At 41.7% G+C, this 15587-nt stretch overlaps 1 protein-coding gene across 1 annotated transcript in view; it reads right to left on the bottom strand.

Moving 5' to 3' along the window:
* LOC143275303 (disks large homolog 1-like) overlaps positions 1-15587 on the bottom strand; it is an 83125-nt gene that overhangs the window by 67385 nt on the left and 153 nt on the right. The window contains exons 1-4 of the mRNA XM_076579300.1: positions 15482-15587; positions 13287-13418; positions 9337-9473; positions 2915-3127 (exon numbers count right to left, since the gene is read on the bottom strand). The exon at positions 15482-15587 is cut by the window's right edge and continues 153 nt beyond it. Coding sequence (XP_076435415.1) covers positions 2915-3127; positions 9337-9473; positions 13287-13418; positions 15482-15500 — 501 coding nt within the window. The 5' untranslated portion in view covers positions 15501-15587. The remainder of the gene's footprint in view (positions 1-2914; positions 3128-9336; positions 9474-13286; positions 13419-15481) is intronic.

Below are 15587 nucleotides of genomic sequence, written 5' to 3' on the forward strand. Positions count from 1 at the left end.
GCTTAGCAAAAGAAGTTCTTGTTTGAACAAAAAATGATAATAATGACTCCTCTTGTTGTTGTGTCAGAATAAGAGGTCAAAGTGCCAAGTTTAGAGAATACAAAAAATATAAATATAACAGTAAATGCAGTTTGCATATAATTAGGCTTCTTTTTTTATTTTTTTAGTGCCCATCCCAGAGGTGCAATATTGTTTTAAACAAGATGACTGGAAAGAACTGAATTTTTCCTATTTTTATGCCAAATTTGGTGTCAACTGACAAAGTATTTGCAGAGACAATGTCAATGTTAAAGTTTACCACGGACACACACACACACACGGACACACACACACACACACACAGACAACCGAACACCGGGTTAAAACATAGACTCACTTTGTTTACACAAGTGAGTCAATTAAAAGTGTCAGAATACAATACACCAAAATACAATACTATACAACAAAATACAACTAAAATAATGCAATACAACACACACACACACACAAAAACAACAACAACCCAACAACACAGTACAACACAATCCAACATAATACCATACAACGCAATACAAAAAAAACACACACAAAAAAAACCACACAACAAAACAACACATGCTTCGGTTTGATCTTGTGAGAGAAACGCGTCACGACCGCAGATAAAGAATGCAGCAAGGGAAATAACCCAGCACATTTTCAAACCAGGGGAGAAATGCGGCTCCCCCCCCCCCACCCCCCTTGACAGCTTTTGAAAAGGGTCAGTAACTCCAGCACCTTTCCCCCCTTACCCCAGACTCCTACCCCTCTTACTCCCCCCCCAACCCCCCTTACCTCCCACCCCCCTACCACAACATCCCTTACCATTTCCCCCTGCCAGTTTTGCTGCGCTATAAATCTTTGCTGCGCTATAAATCATCGTTCTTTCCACCATGCGACATTTCTTTTCTTTAAGTGTGCGCATGACCGGTGCAATACCCCGAGCGGTTAAAGCGTTGGACTTCTCCTTCTGAGGGTCCCAGGTTCGCCTCTCGGTAAACGGCGCCTGGTGGGTAAAAGGGTGGCAATTTTTTCCTACCTCCCAGGTCAACAACATATGCGCAGACCTGGCATGTGCCTGAACCCCCTTCCTTTGTATATACACAAGCAGAAGATCAAATACGCACGTTAAAGAGCCTGTAATCCATGTCAGCATTCGGTGGGTTATGGAAACAAGAACATACCCAGCATGCACACCCCTGAAAACAGAGTATGGCTGCCTACATGGCGGGGCAAAAACGGTCATACACGTAAAAGCCCACTCGTGTGCATACGAGTGAACGCAGAAGAAGAAGAAGTATTGTATTTGTATTTGTATTTCTTTTTATCACAATAGATTTCTCTGTGTGAAATTTGGGCTGCTCTCCCCTGGGAGAGCGCGTCGCCATACTACAGCGCCACCCATTTTTTTGTATTTTTTCCTGCGTGCAGTTTTATTTGTTTTTCCTATCGAAGTGGATTTTTCTACAGAATTTTGCCAGGAACAACCCTTTTGTTGCCGTGGGTGCTTTTACGTGCGCTAAATGCATGCTGCACATGGGACCTCGGTTTATCATCTCATCCGAATGACTAGCGTCCAGACCACCACTCAAGGTCTAGTGGAGAGGGAGAAAATATCGGCGGCTGAGCCGTGATTCGAACCAGCGCGCTCAGATTCTCTCGCTTCCTAGGCGGACGCATTACCTCTAGGCCATCACTCCACTGTATTGTACTGTATTGTATTGTATTGTATTGTGTTGTATTTTGTTGTATTGTGTTGTGTTGTATAGTGTTTTACTGTATTGTGTTGTATTGTATTGTATTGCATTACACTGCATTCTGTCACAACCGATTTCTCTGCATGAAATTCGAGCTGCTCTCCCTCAGGGACAGCGCGTTGCTACACAGGGAGCGCCATGCCTTTTTTTCTTTTTCTGACTGCAATTTCATTTGTCTTCCTATCCAAGTGGATTTTTTTCCACAAAATTTTGCCAGGGACGACGTATGTTGTGCCGTGGGTTCTTTACATGCACAAAGTGTATGCTGCATGCGGGACCTCGGTTTACCATCTCATCCGAATGGCTAGCATCCAGACCACCACTCAAGGTCTAGTGGAGGGGGAGAAAATACTGGCAACTGTGGGATTCGAACCAGTGCACTCAGATTCTCTCGCTTCCTAGGTGGACGCCTCATCACAAGGCCAACACTCCACATGCGGAAGACAAAATACGCATGCTAAAGATCCTGCAGGTCGAGTGGATGGGGAGAAAATACTGTCAACTGTGGGATTCGAACCAGTGTGACGGGCGCAATAGGCCAAGTGGTTAAAACATTGGATTTTCAATACGGGTCCCCGGTTTGAAGCTCCTGGTGGGTAAAGGGTGGAGATTTTTTCTGATCTCCCAGGTCAACATAATGTGCACACCTGCTTAGTGCCTGAACCCCCTTCGTGTGTATACGCAAGCAGAAAATCAAATATTCACGTTAAAGATCCTGTAATTCATGTCAGCGTTTGGTGGGTTACGGAAACTTAACAAGAACATACCCAGCATGCACACCCCCGAAAGCAGAAACCAAGGTCCTGCGTGCAGCATGCACTTAGCGCACGTAAAAGAACCCACGGCAACAAAAGGGTTGTTCCTGGCAAAATTCTGAAGAAAAATCCACTTCAATAAGAAAAACAAATAAAACTGCACGCAGGAAAAAAAAAAAAAACAACAAAAAAAATGGGTGGCGCTCTTCAGGGGAGAGCAGCCCGAATTTCACACAGAGAAATCTGTTGTGACAAAAAAAGAAAAAAAAAAACCAATACAAATACAATAAAATGAAACAAAATAAAACAAAACAAAATAAAAAAAATAAAATAAAACGAACAAAACTAAACTAAAAAAAAAAAAAAAAAAAAAAAAATCAGACTTACAGGCGGCGGCAGCTCTTTGCTGTAGGTATTGGCAGCAGCACCGGCACCAGCAGAGTGCAGGGTGTGAGGGGGGGTGCGGTGAACGTTGTGCACGGTGACTGACGGCGGCCGCTCGCTCATCGGAGACACCACGTCCGGCTGGGGGGACAACTCTGGGGGCGGAGGTGGGAGGTCATCCTCCGTCGAGGAGTTGACCTTCTGTGGAGAGCGATGCTGAAAAGGGAGGTAAAAAGTATATGGGTAATACATGAAACAATAATACAAAATGCATTAAAAAAAAAAAAAATTATGATAATGTGATATATAGATATTCTTTTTTGATGATGTATTTACATAGCACTGAATCTTGTGTGGAGATTGATGCTAAAAGGGATATTTAAAAAAAAAAAAAATGATGATGATGATAATAATATCAAACTGATAATAAATATCATTCACACCCGTGCACAACAAACTGAGAATCAAACGGGTGAAAGACAAAACTATGTAAGTTCATACATCACTGCATGTAGATGAAAATATTTCCCAAAAAGACATGGAATCAGTGAATCAAAATAGTTTTCAAAAAGATTAAAAAAAGAAGAAAGCTTTTTGAAATCAGGTGTTGTTTTCTTCCAAATTTTTCCCAATGTTTTTACAGTAAATTGTTTGACACAATTGCCAAGTTGTATCAAGTATTAGAACTCCAATCTATGGATGCTGGAAATGAACAATTAGGCATGGAGATGAAATGATCAACAAATAGTAAAGAGTGGTAACTCTCTCCATTCACAAGGTACACAACTTCAAGCCAGTGCTGCTTACGCTACCGATTCAGCTAGCACACAGGTAAGGTACATTGGAACAAACCCAGACACATCCTCAAAAAGGAAGCGCCGGGCCTGTCCTTATACCGATCATCTGACATGTGCACACAGCAGCAAAGACAGAAGAAATGTGCAAACACAAATAAGCTTTTATTCAAGACTGGCATAGACTCTTCAATCCTGAACAAGCCACACAGAACACATGGACAATACAGAACAAACACATGGTTGCCTCGGTGGTTTTTCAACTGGAAATGAACAAACAATTAGGCATGGAGATGAAACGGATTCTGGGTTCTACGATCCAGGCACCTGGTGGGTTAAGAACGGAGATTTTTCCAATCTCCAAGGTCAACAAGTGTACAGATCTGCTTCTGCCCCAATCTCTTTCATATATGTACAAAGGCTAAGGGCACAACAGCCGAATGGTTAAAGCGTTGGACTTTCAATCTGAGGGTCCCGGGTTTGAATCTCGGTGATGGCGCCTGGTGGGTAAATGGTGGAGATTTTTCCGATCTCCCAGGTCAACATATGTGCAAACCTGCCAGTGCCTGAACCCCCTTCATGTGTATACACACACAGAATATCAAATACGCATGTTAAAGATCCTGTAATCTATGTCAGCGTTTGGTGGGTAATGGAAACAAGAACATAGCCAGCATGCACACCCCTGAAAACGGAGCATGGCTGCCTACATGGGGGGGTAAATGAACAAAACGGTCATACACATAAAATGTTAAATGTTAGTCTCAGTGTGTATGTGTGCGTGCCTGAAACCCGATTTAATGACACAGGAAACTAATGATGAGCACCCAGTGGCAGCCGTCAGTCGGCTCTACCCAGGTAGGCAGCCTGATGTGCAAATGACCCGGTGTTTGTAAAGCACTTTGAGCTTGGTCTCCTACCGAGGATAGGCGTTTTATAACTATCCATATCAAACAATCAAAATGGTTAAAGATCCCATATACAATAGCCTTTATATGGCCATCGAGACATGAATTCATATCCAGCGTGTCTAGGAATCGGCACAGAAAGGCAGGGCCTGTCCTCTCCTTCCTCCCTCCACCCACAAATTCCCCCCTTCCACCCCCCACCCTCCCAACCCCCCTGCGTGTATACACATGCAGGAGATCAAATATGCACTTCAAAGATCCTGTTATCAAATGTTTGCATTTGCTGGGTTAGGGAAATGTAAACATATCCAACACACACACACACACACACTCCCAAAAAGTAAAACCCAGAAGGGCTGCCTTAACAGAAATGATTCTGCGTTTAACCCTTTGAGCCCTGACCACCACTTTACCGGTAGTGGGGAGGGGTGGCATAATGCCTGGCCACCGGTTGAGCGGTGCATAAATACTTGTGGCGTGTTTTGCTATTTATATTGAAGAGCCAATCAGAAAAACCGTAATATTCTGACATCAGCGAACATAGTACCAACATTGCCGAGCCTTTTCACTGTGTTTTGTGCATGTGCTTTGGATAAAAAAGATCGATTTCTACCATGAAGCGTGCAGAGTCTCAACCTGACACGCCTCCTTTGATCAACTGATTCTCCATGCTCAGATTCATTTTCAACATCACTATCTGTAGCAAAATCATCTGATTCGAATTCCACCTCACTATCAGAGTAATCATTGTCATACTCTACTTCCGATAAATCATCAAGCATATCAATTACTTGCTGCGTTGTGTACAGTTGTTTTCTCGCACGTTTTGTCCCTGATTTCTGCCCTGACAGGCCAGGTTGAGACTGCACACTTCAAGTGTTTACGCACCGCTCAACCGGTGGCTGGGCATTATGTCATTTTTCTCTGCCACCGGTAAAGCGGTGGTCAGGGTTCAAAGGGTTAACCCTTCAATGGCCCAGGAAATTTTCTTCCCCTTCCAGTGCGCAAAAAAAAAAAAAGGGTGCTTCTGGACGGAAATTTCTGTCTGCATCAATGTTGGAATTTTCCTATTGCAAAATCATAAAATTCAGGGGAAACTGTCATAATTGGATAGGTGTTTATTTTCCTTTCAGAAAAGTACAGGTATTTGGAAGGATGTGAAGACCCGCTTTCATCTGATTTTTGTCGGAACTCACCGGTTTTTTTTGGGGGGGGAGAACCGCGTGCGTATGTGCGCGTCTCCATTTTCTTTTTTTCCAGGTCATTGAAAGGCTGGAATTTTGTCGTGAAAGTTGCGGTTTTGACGAAAGAATTTTGAAAATTTTCGTTCACTATTTTTGCAAACTTACAAGGTATATATATATATCTGGTTTTATAATTACACGCATTATTTCCCTTGGCCTTCTATGTTTACTTAGAGTGCGTTTCCTGTCATAAATCTGCCATTACGTATTCAAACCGAACCATTTTATAAATTCTGCCGAAAAGTTGTCCGAACAAAAGCAGCGCACACCCAGTGAAGCCAGTCACAGTGGCAGGCTGCCCGTGTCATCACACGACCTACTTCTCCCACCGCGAGCGATGAAAAGTCCGCCACAAAAGCAGGCTGCACACCTCCCTAATATAAGTGGAGTGATGGCCTAGAGGTAACGCGTCCGCCTAGGAAACGAGAGAATCTGAGGGCGCTGGTTCGAATCACGGCTCAGCCGCCGATATTTTCTCCCCCTCCACTAGACCTTGAGTGGTGGTCTGGACGCTAGTCATTCGGATGAGACGATAAACCGAGGTCCCGTGTGCTAGCATGCACTTAGCGCACGTAAAAGAACCCACGGCAACAAAAGGGTTGTTCCTGGCAAAATTCTGTAGAAAAACCCACTTCGACAGGAAAAACAAATAAAACTGCACGCAGGAAAAAATACACACACACAAAAAAAAAGGGTGGCGCTGTAGTGTAGCGACGCGCTCTCCCTGGGGAGAGCAGCCCGAATTTCACACAGAGAACTCTGTTGTGATAAAAAGGAATACAAATACAAATACACCTCTTTATTTCACCAGTAGTTTGCATGGTATAACGGTTGTTTTTTTGTTTTTTTTTTTAATTACTACCCTCCGTGACCAAAAATCCCTCGGTATATATGGCTAACTAAGTTATGTTGGAAAAATGGTGCAAGTTGATATGTGGGGATATGGATATTTATTACTTTTTTCTTTTTTTTTTTTTGAAGACTTATTTAAAATGACTTATTCAAACATTCTCAGTTGTTTTTACTGAGAATGTTATATGTGTATATCAATTATATGTTGTTGCTGGGTTTTTTTTTTTTTTTTTTTGTTGTTGTTGTTGTTGTTTTAACGTTGTTGTTTGTTTTTTGTTTTATTTTCCTATTGTTACTATGTTTTTGTCAGATTTGTCTTTTCTCTTTTCCCAATATATGTATTTATTCATTTATGTCTTCATGTCAATTGTCCATGTGTTATAAAAATGGAAAAATTATTAAAAAAAAAAAAAAAATATATATATATATATATATATAGCTGTCACTGAGCATAAAGTGGGCTTGGCACTGAATGGGTTAAAATCCAGTGTGTAAAATAAACAGCGAACATGGGAGTTGCAACCCATGAACACACAAAGAAAAGAACTATCAGTCACAACTAAAAATAATGATAAATACTTTCATAATGTTTCATCTGAAATAATTCATAAATATGCCGTCCCTTAAACATTTCTTTCCTTGAAATAAGACTGTTTAACTTTTTGTTTTTCTTGAACCGAAGACGGATATGAAACATGAATCATACATTTATAATGCAGAAATTTATAAATTATACAAAGAAAATATTAATAAATGAGTACACACACAGAGAGAAAAACACATTTATCATTTTGTGACATCCGCTGATTTGTTTTAAACACTGAAAAAAAAAAAAAAATATATATATATATATATATATATATATTTCACACATCCTGGTAACCTTTTGACAGACACAAACACCGAACAGTCATTGCTTGAAATTGTTTTTGATTCCCAGACACAGTGACGCCCTGTTTCAACCAAGACCGAAACGCGTGCGCACACACACACACACACGCATGCAAGCACGCAGGCACGCACACACGCACGCACACACACACTGAAATATATGTAGACATACATGCAAAAAAATTTTCACACACATGTACTCACACAAAAACACACACACACTCATGCACACACACACACACACACACACACACAGAGGGTCACACACACACACACACACACACACACACACACACAGAGGGTCACACACACACACACAAGGTCACATAAACACACTTTCTCACTTACATACATGTGCATAGGGTGCATGCATGCTTTCTCCCCAGTATTTTTGTTTGTTTGTTTTGTTTTTTTCCCCCTTACCCTCTTCCAATGTCACATACAGAGAAAAGATTCATAGTTTAAACAAAGAACACACACGCACATACCATCTCTCTCTCTCTCTCTTTCTCTCTCTCTCTTCTCTCTCACACACACACATTTTACACACACAACAAACACACACACACACACATGATACACACACAACAAACACACACACACACACACACACACACACACAAGTGGATAGCCATTAAATGAAACTGAACACACACACCACTGTTTTTGTAGACAGACCAATGTCTGAGGTGGGAGGGGGGGGGGGAGCTAACATAAACACACACTATTTATTTTCAATTACTGTCAGATTAACAATGAAGAAGTGCTGCTGAATACGATGGGGGGGAAAAAAAAAGCACACATGTGTACATGTACACGCTCATCACACATACATCATGATACAGACAAGCATGCATGAACCACAAGAGACTTGACACACACCAACACACACATGCAAGCTCAAACACAAACACAAGTGTTGTCTACTGTCTTTAAATTACATGCACACACACTTATACAAGCACACACATTAGTACATTAGTACACACCTAGTGCACATGCCTGCATGAGAGCACACACACACACACACACACACAAACACACACACAGTGACACACATACAGAGGGACACACACACACACACACACACTGTTTACAAATGTGCTTGACAGATACACGCAAACACAGAGAGCACTATTTCAGCCAATCTATTGCCCAAAGTGAAGTTTTACACTCCCATTAGCTAAGCAGCAAAGCTCCCTGAACTTTCAAAACAAAGTGGTCTTTGTTTCTAAAGGGGAAAAGAAAAAAGTTAGTTAATTCCCGGACACAGTCAAACCCTGTTTGGGCCTAGTTTAAACACATTCGCATGCACACACACAAACACGCACGCACACACACACACACACTGTCTACAAATGTAGATGCCCGCAAACACGCACGCACACACACACACACACACACACACACGCACATCTCTGTTTCAGGCATACCCAGAGGTGGAAGCACAACACACACACACACACACACACATGCACACACACCTCAGTTTTGGGCAGACAGTTGCCCCAAGTGGGGGCACAAAAATACATGCACACACACACACACACACACACACCCACAACCCCCACCCCTCCAATTTGGGTCAGACTATTGCTGGAGGTTGAGGTGCACACACACACACACACACACACACACACACACACACACACACCAATCTAGGGCAGACTACTGCCCCGGTTTGGGGCACAAAGACACACACACACACACACACAGGTCCCCCCCAACACACACACCTCAGTTTTGGGCAGGCTGTTGCCCGAGGTGGGGGCCTCTCTCTCCCACTTGCTGGCCACTCTCAGGGTCTCCAGGGTCTTCTCATGGGACGTCTTGTTGTCATCCAGGAGGGTGCTCTCATAAAACTCCTGGACATCTGTAACACACACACATCACAATCATTCTGACAGGCGCAACAACTGAGTGGTTCAAGCGTTTGACTCTCAACCTGAGACTCTGAGGGTCCCGGGTTCGAATCTCGGTGATGGCGCCTGGTGGGTAAAGGGTGGAGATTTTTCCCAAGATTTTTCTCCAAGATCAACATATGTGCAGACCTGCTAGTGCCTGAACCCCCTTCGTGTGCATGCGCACGCAGAAGATCAAATACGCACGTTAAAGATCCTGTAATTCATGCTTTCGGTGGGTTATAGGAACAAGAACATACCCAGCATGTACACCCCTGAAAACGGAGCATAACTGCCTAAATGGCGGGATAAAAACGGTCAAAACATGTAAAAGCCCACTCATGTACATGTATACAAGTGAACGTGGGAACTGCAACCGACGAACGAAGAAGAGAAGAAGAAGAAGAAAAATCATTTTGCTATTTATGTCTTGAGAAAGGTGAAAAGGAAGGAAGGAAGGTGGCAGAACGGTTAAGATACTAAGCTGCCAATACAGAGAGTCTCACCCTTCTGCCCAAGCTTGACTGGAAAATCAAACTGAGCGTCTAAGTTATCAGGATGATATGATAAACCGAGGTTACGTGTGCAGCACGCACTTGGCGCACTGAAAAAAAAAAAAAACCCAAAAAAACAACCCCATAGCAACAAAAATGTTGTCCTCTGGCAAAATTCTGCAGAAGAAACCCACTGATGACCTATACACAAATATACATTTAAGCATGCAGTCAAGCCCTGACTAAGCGCACACACACAGTTTATGCTGCTGGTCAGGCATCTACCTAGAAGACGTGTTGTAGCGTATGGGTTTGTCTGAATGCAGTGATGCTTTCTTGATAGACTGAAACGGAAACTTATAATACTAACTATACATAACAATAACACAACAACAACAACAACAACACAAAGACAAAGACGAAGAGGAAGAGTAATCGTGAAGATGACAACGATGAAGACAAAGACAAAAGCTGCATTCCTTGGATCTCTGTACTGATGGTTAACCCTTTTCACCGCCAAGCTCGCATTTATGCACAAGCGTGGTAGAGGACCCATGTCACTGAAAGGTGACCATTCATTGGTCTGTTATCCATGAACCTACTGCTCTTAATGTTCAGTGGTAGGATAGGCCATACTTTCTATACATCACACGGGGAATCCCCAGCTATTCTTAGCCACTGTCTTTTCTGTGTTTAAACGACAAGGGAATTTTTTTTTTTACTCTAAATTGACTGGCGGTGAAAGGGTTAACGGTTACAAGTCCCATAGCCTTTAACGGCCATCGGGGGGGCAGTGAATAATTCATATCCAACATGTCTAGGGCTCGGCACAGGAAGGCAGGCGCGGGCCGGCCCACTCCTCTTCTTCCCCCTGTTTTAATCTTCCCTGACCGAAGTCATGTACTACCCCATTCACATCTGGGTGGAGAGAGAGAGAGAAAAGAAATGGAGTACAGTGCCTCCAACCCCCCTCTCCCTCACCCCCGCCCTCCCTCCCCCCACTCCTCAAGGAAATAACGCCACGCTGCAATGGGGCGTCAAACCCTGATCATGGGAGATTACCTTGATCAGAAGTCCAATGCCAAACCAATTCCACTGTGGCACCTCCAGTTTCAAGGGATGCGACAAACTCAAACGCGTTCAGAATGATCCTATATCATAACACTGTACCACATCTCATGTGTTTATGTAAGTTTGTGCCTGCCTATGTGTGCGTATGTGTTAGGGTAGCTGTTAGATATACATGTATGTTAAAATGTATGTATGTAGTGTGTGTGTGTGTGTGTGTGTGTGTGTGTGTGTGTGTGTGTAGTCACATTTTGGTGTGTGTATGCAACATAGATGTAATGTTTAATGTTAACAAAAGCGTTTTTGTAAAGCACCTAGAGCAGATTTCTGGATAGTGTGCTATATAAATATCCATTATTATTATTATTATTATCCCCTTTATTATATATATATATATATATCATTTGTAGTAGTTTTAGTATTGGTAACATCATTGTCACCATTATCATTATTATCATTTATACATGTTGCAAGAACATGGTACAGGAATCTAAAAAAAAACACACAAAAAAACAAACAAAAAAACATTCAAAAGACATGAGCTCAATAAAAACACTATTTCAAAACAGTAACATCTTCTGGGTTATATTTGGGGTGCTGGAGGCACCACTTCATTCCTTGCTGTGCCTTGATGATTGTCTTGATTTCATCGTATGACACCAGTTTGTTGGCCTGCTCCTTCTGTGCACCGTCTTTTGCCAGAATGTCAAAACAGTAGCATCACATACTCACCTCTCCTCCCTCCAACCCCCCCCCCCCCCCCCCCTCTCCTCCCAGTAATAATAAACATTACATATTCATTTGCTGGAAATACTGACAAGAAACGAACAAATGGATTTCAACTGCAGCCATCTGACACTGTGAATGATGATGCACTGACTCTGAGTCTGAGAAAACAATGTTCTGAAGCTTTCTTCCATCATCCAACCTTTGTTGACAAAAAAAAACACAACACACACACACACACACACACAAAACAGATAATTTAAAAGCCTCTGAAAGTAGGTCAACAAGATAACCTGCTGTCTCTTTGATCCTGAGCTAAATATCACACCACAAATAATTGGATTTCGCTTTCACTGTGGCTTTTCACACAGAATCTGATTAACACACACACACACACACACACACACACACACACACATATAATTGTGTGTTTTTCCTTCATTCATTTATTTACCATTGCACTTGTGTCTTATAAACCTTACGGTTTCATGACAATAAAATCTATTCTATTCTATTCTAAACAAAAAGTGTAAAGATGTAAAACTGAGTAACACACATACACACACTCATTCACACACACACACACACACATACACACACACACACACACACACACACACAAACTAACATCCCCTGAAGTGGAAAGATATAAAATTGAGGAATACATGGACATATACATGCTTTATGCAAACACACACACATGCACGCGCGCACACACACACACACACACACACACACATGCAGTCACACACACACACACACACACACACACACACATCTGCCCAAGTGTCACTGTCCATCTCTCGTACATTTACTTGTGGAAATAAAAGCAATGAACAACTCCAACAAGACAGCATCTGGACAAAATGTACAAACATAAAAACTGAATAAAATACATACATGCATGCATGGTCGGTCACTGTCGCATTAATTCATTCAACAAGCACAACAAGCACACACATTTCTACTGTCATCAGTATGTGTGAAGGGAGATTAATTAACAAAATTCATCATCAAGCACACACGCGCCTGATACGCAAAGCTGGCTGGTTGTTAATGTTATTCCACTGAAAGTCCTATTCTGTTCATGATTATTGAAATCATTCTAATCAGCTCTATTATTTCCATTCAATATTAATTTCTATTCTGTCAAAAAACTTTTTTTAAAAGCTGTGTGTGTGTGTGTGTGTGTGTGTGTGTGTGTAAGTGTATACACATGCGAGTGCACGCCTGCATATGAGCACATGTGCATGTGTATGTGCGTTTATGTCTGTCCATTGACAGTCTCTATGTGTCTTGTCACAAAATAACAAACAAAATGAAAACTTATAAGCAAAGAGGGAGACAACGAAAATGAGACACAGCAATAGACAAGAGTCGACACACTGACAAACTGATCAATACAACACATTAAATTGTAAACCATGCTCTCAAAATGGTGATTTCACTTTCAGTTTCACACACAGTTTTCGAAATGAGAGAGAAAAAAAAAATTACCCAGCAAAGCCTGAAACAGACGGCTCTTGAATATGCGGATGACCCTTTCAATGGCCGTCTTCAGGGGTCGATCCTGAGGCTTGGTCAGCCGAGTGTGGTAATCCTCCAACAGTTCAAGGGCCCGATGGGCATCTGCAAAATATATCAAAGATATCAATAGTCTATCGCTTCATAATATACTGAAATTATTTTTCTTTGTAATAGCCGAGTCGTTAAAGCATTGGACTTTTAGTCTGGGTCCTATACTAATCATGCATATTCTATCAGTTTATATAATTATTATTCATAACAATAGCCGAGTGGTTAAAGCGCTGGACTTTCAATATGAGGGTCCCGCGTTCGAATCTTGGTAACGGAGCCTGATGGGGAAAAAGGGTGGAGATTTTTCCGATCTCCCAGGTTAACATATGTGCAGACCTGCTACAGTGCTAGTGCCTGAACCCCCTTTGTGTGTATACACACACAGAAGATCAAATACGCATGTCAAAGATCCTGTAATCCATGTCAGCATTCGGTGAGTTATGGAAACAAGAACATAGCCAGCATGCACACCCCCTCAAAAAGAAGTATGGTTGCATACATGGCAGGGTAAAAACGGTCATATACATAAACGCCCACTAGTGTCCAAAAGAGTAAATGTGGAAGCTGCAGCCAACAAACGACAAAGAATTATCATTCATCAGTACTCTACTGCTTTATAATTGAATAATTCTTTAAACATATCTCCCCCACACCCCTCCTTTAATAAACATTCCAACAGTATCCCACCTCCTCGATCTGCCTCAACCCCAGGAAGTTCCTGGGGATACCCTCCAAACATCTGAGTATTCCAACAGATTTCAGATGGATTATTCTTCTTCGTTCATGGGCAGCAGCTCCCACGTTCAGTCATAAGTCATATGTGCACGAGTGGGATTTTACGTGTATGACTATTATTACCCCGCCATGCAGGCAGACATACTCCGTTTTTCGGGGTTAGAGAGATGGGTTAAACACTGTTTATTTATCAATATACTGTGTATTTTCAATAGTGCTGTGTTTACTTTACATTGTAAGTATTCTGCAGACTAAAAAAAAAAAAAAAAAAAAGGGGGTGCTGCATTGTGGTGACATGCTCTCCCCAGGAAGAGCAGCCTGAATTTCAGGACACAGAAATTTGTTGTGACAAACAGTTAATTAAAAACAACAACAAAAAACCACAAACACACACACACAAAAAAAAGAGAAAAAGCTAAAAAGCATATAATTCACCAGTTGTGAATTGTGAAGTTGTGAATTACAGACATATACATACATATGTGTGTGTGTGTGTGTGTGTGTGTGTGTGTGTGTGTGTGTGTAGTTTGGTGGTTGTGAATATATTACTTATTATCAGTTGTGGTCTTATCAATGTCACTTTCATATACACATGTTTCTACATTTGTGTGTGATCATTAGACATATATTTTTTTTTCTTTATCATTATTATTATTAGATATGCAATTTTTACTTTAACAAGAATAAATATTGCATAATAATTGATAAAACAGACCTCTCTTTCTTACACACACACACACACACACACACACACACACTGACACAGTACAGTCCTGCCTGAAGATTTTTTTTCTCTCCAAATCCACCAGCTTTAATTTCTCCTTTTCTCCTCTCCCTCTTCTCCACCATTCATCTGTCCCCCACCCCCCAACCCTCTTAAGACGAACGCCTCCTTCTCCCACACCCTCCAAAATTTAACTTCACAACTGCCTAACCTCAACGAAAAATGTCAGGAATGCTCTCCCCTTGCACGTGGTTGGGTGACAACATTTTGCATCCATTTTCAACCAATTTTTCTACCCCCCCAAACACACTTTAAAAACGTCTCTTCTGTATACAGCAAAACCAAGCAACGCTAAAAATTATACGCTCAGTAAAATGCGTGTTGAGTTTCTCCTTCAAAGATAACTGTAAAACGAACCCGACCGTGCTCTAATTTCAAAGCAGACGCCGTTGACACCATCAACGTCGTCTGCAACGCACTGCAGGCACATTCGTGGAACATGTTTGCAGTCATTTTTGCAGATGTTAAGATATATTCATTGAATGGTTTGGGTTTGAATTTTAAAGGAAAAGCGAACCACTTGACTACACTATGAAGCGAAACAATATATGGCCACAATTGTGTGAAAAAATGGCAAATAAACATCGAAACTAACCTTGTTTTTTCACAGGCATCTTGGCCTAAATAAATTTTGTCCACAGTGTGTTCGTCCCAGTCTTGTGTACAACCACCTGCCAAACACTCCGTCGCAATTTTTTCAC

The sequence above is a fragment of the Babylonia areolata genome, chromosome 30, assembly GCF_041734735.1.
Source record: "Babylonia areolata isolate BAREFJ2019XMU chromosome 30, ASM4173473v1, whole genome shotgun sequence".
Classification (NCBI taxonomy): Eukaryota; Metazoa; Mollusca; class Gastropoda; order Neogastropoda; family Buccinidae; genus Babylonia; species Babylonia areolata.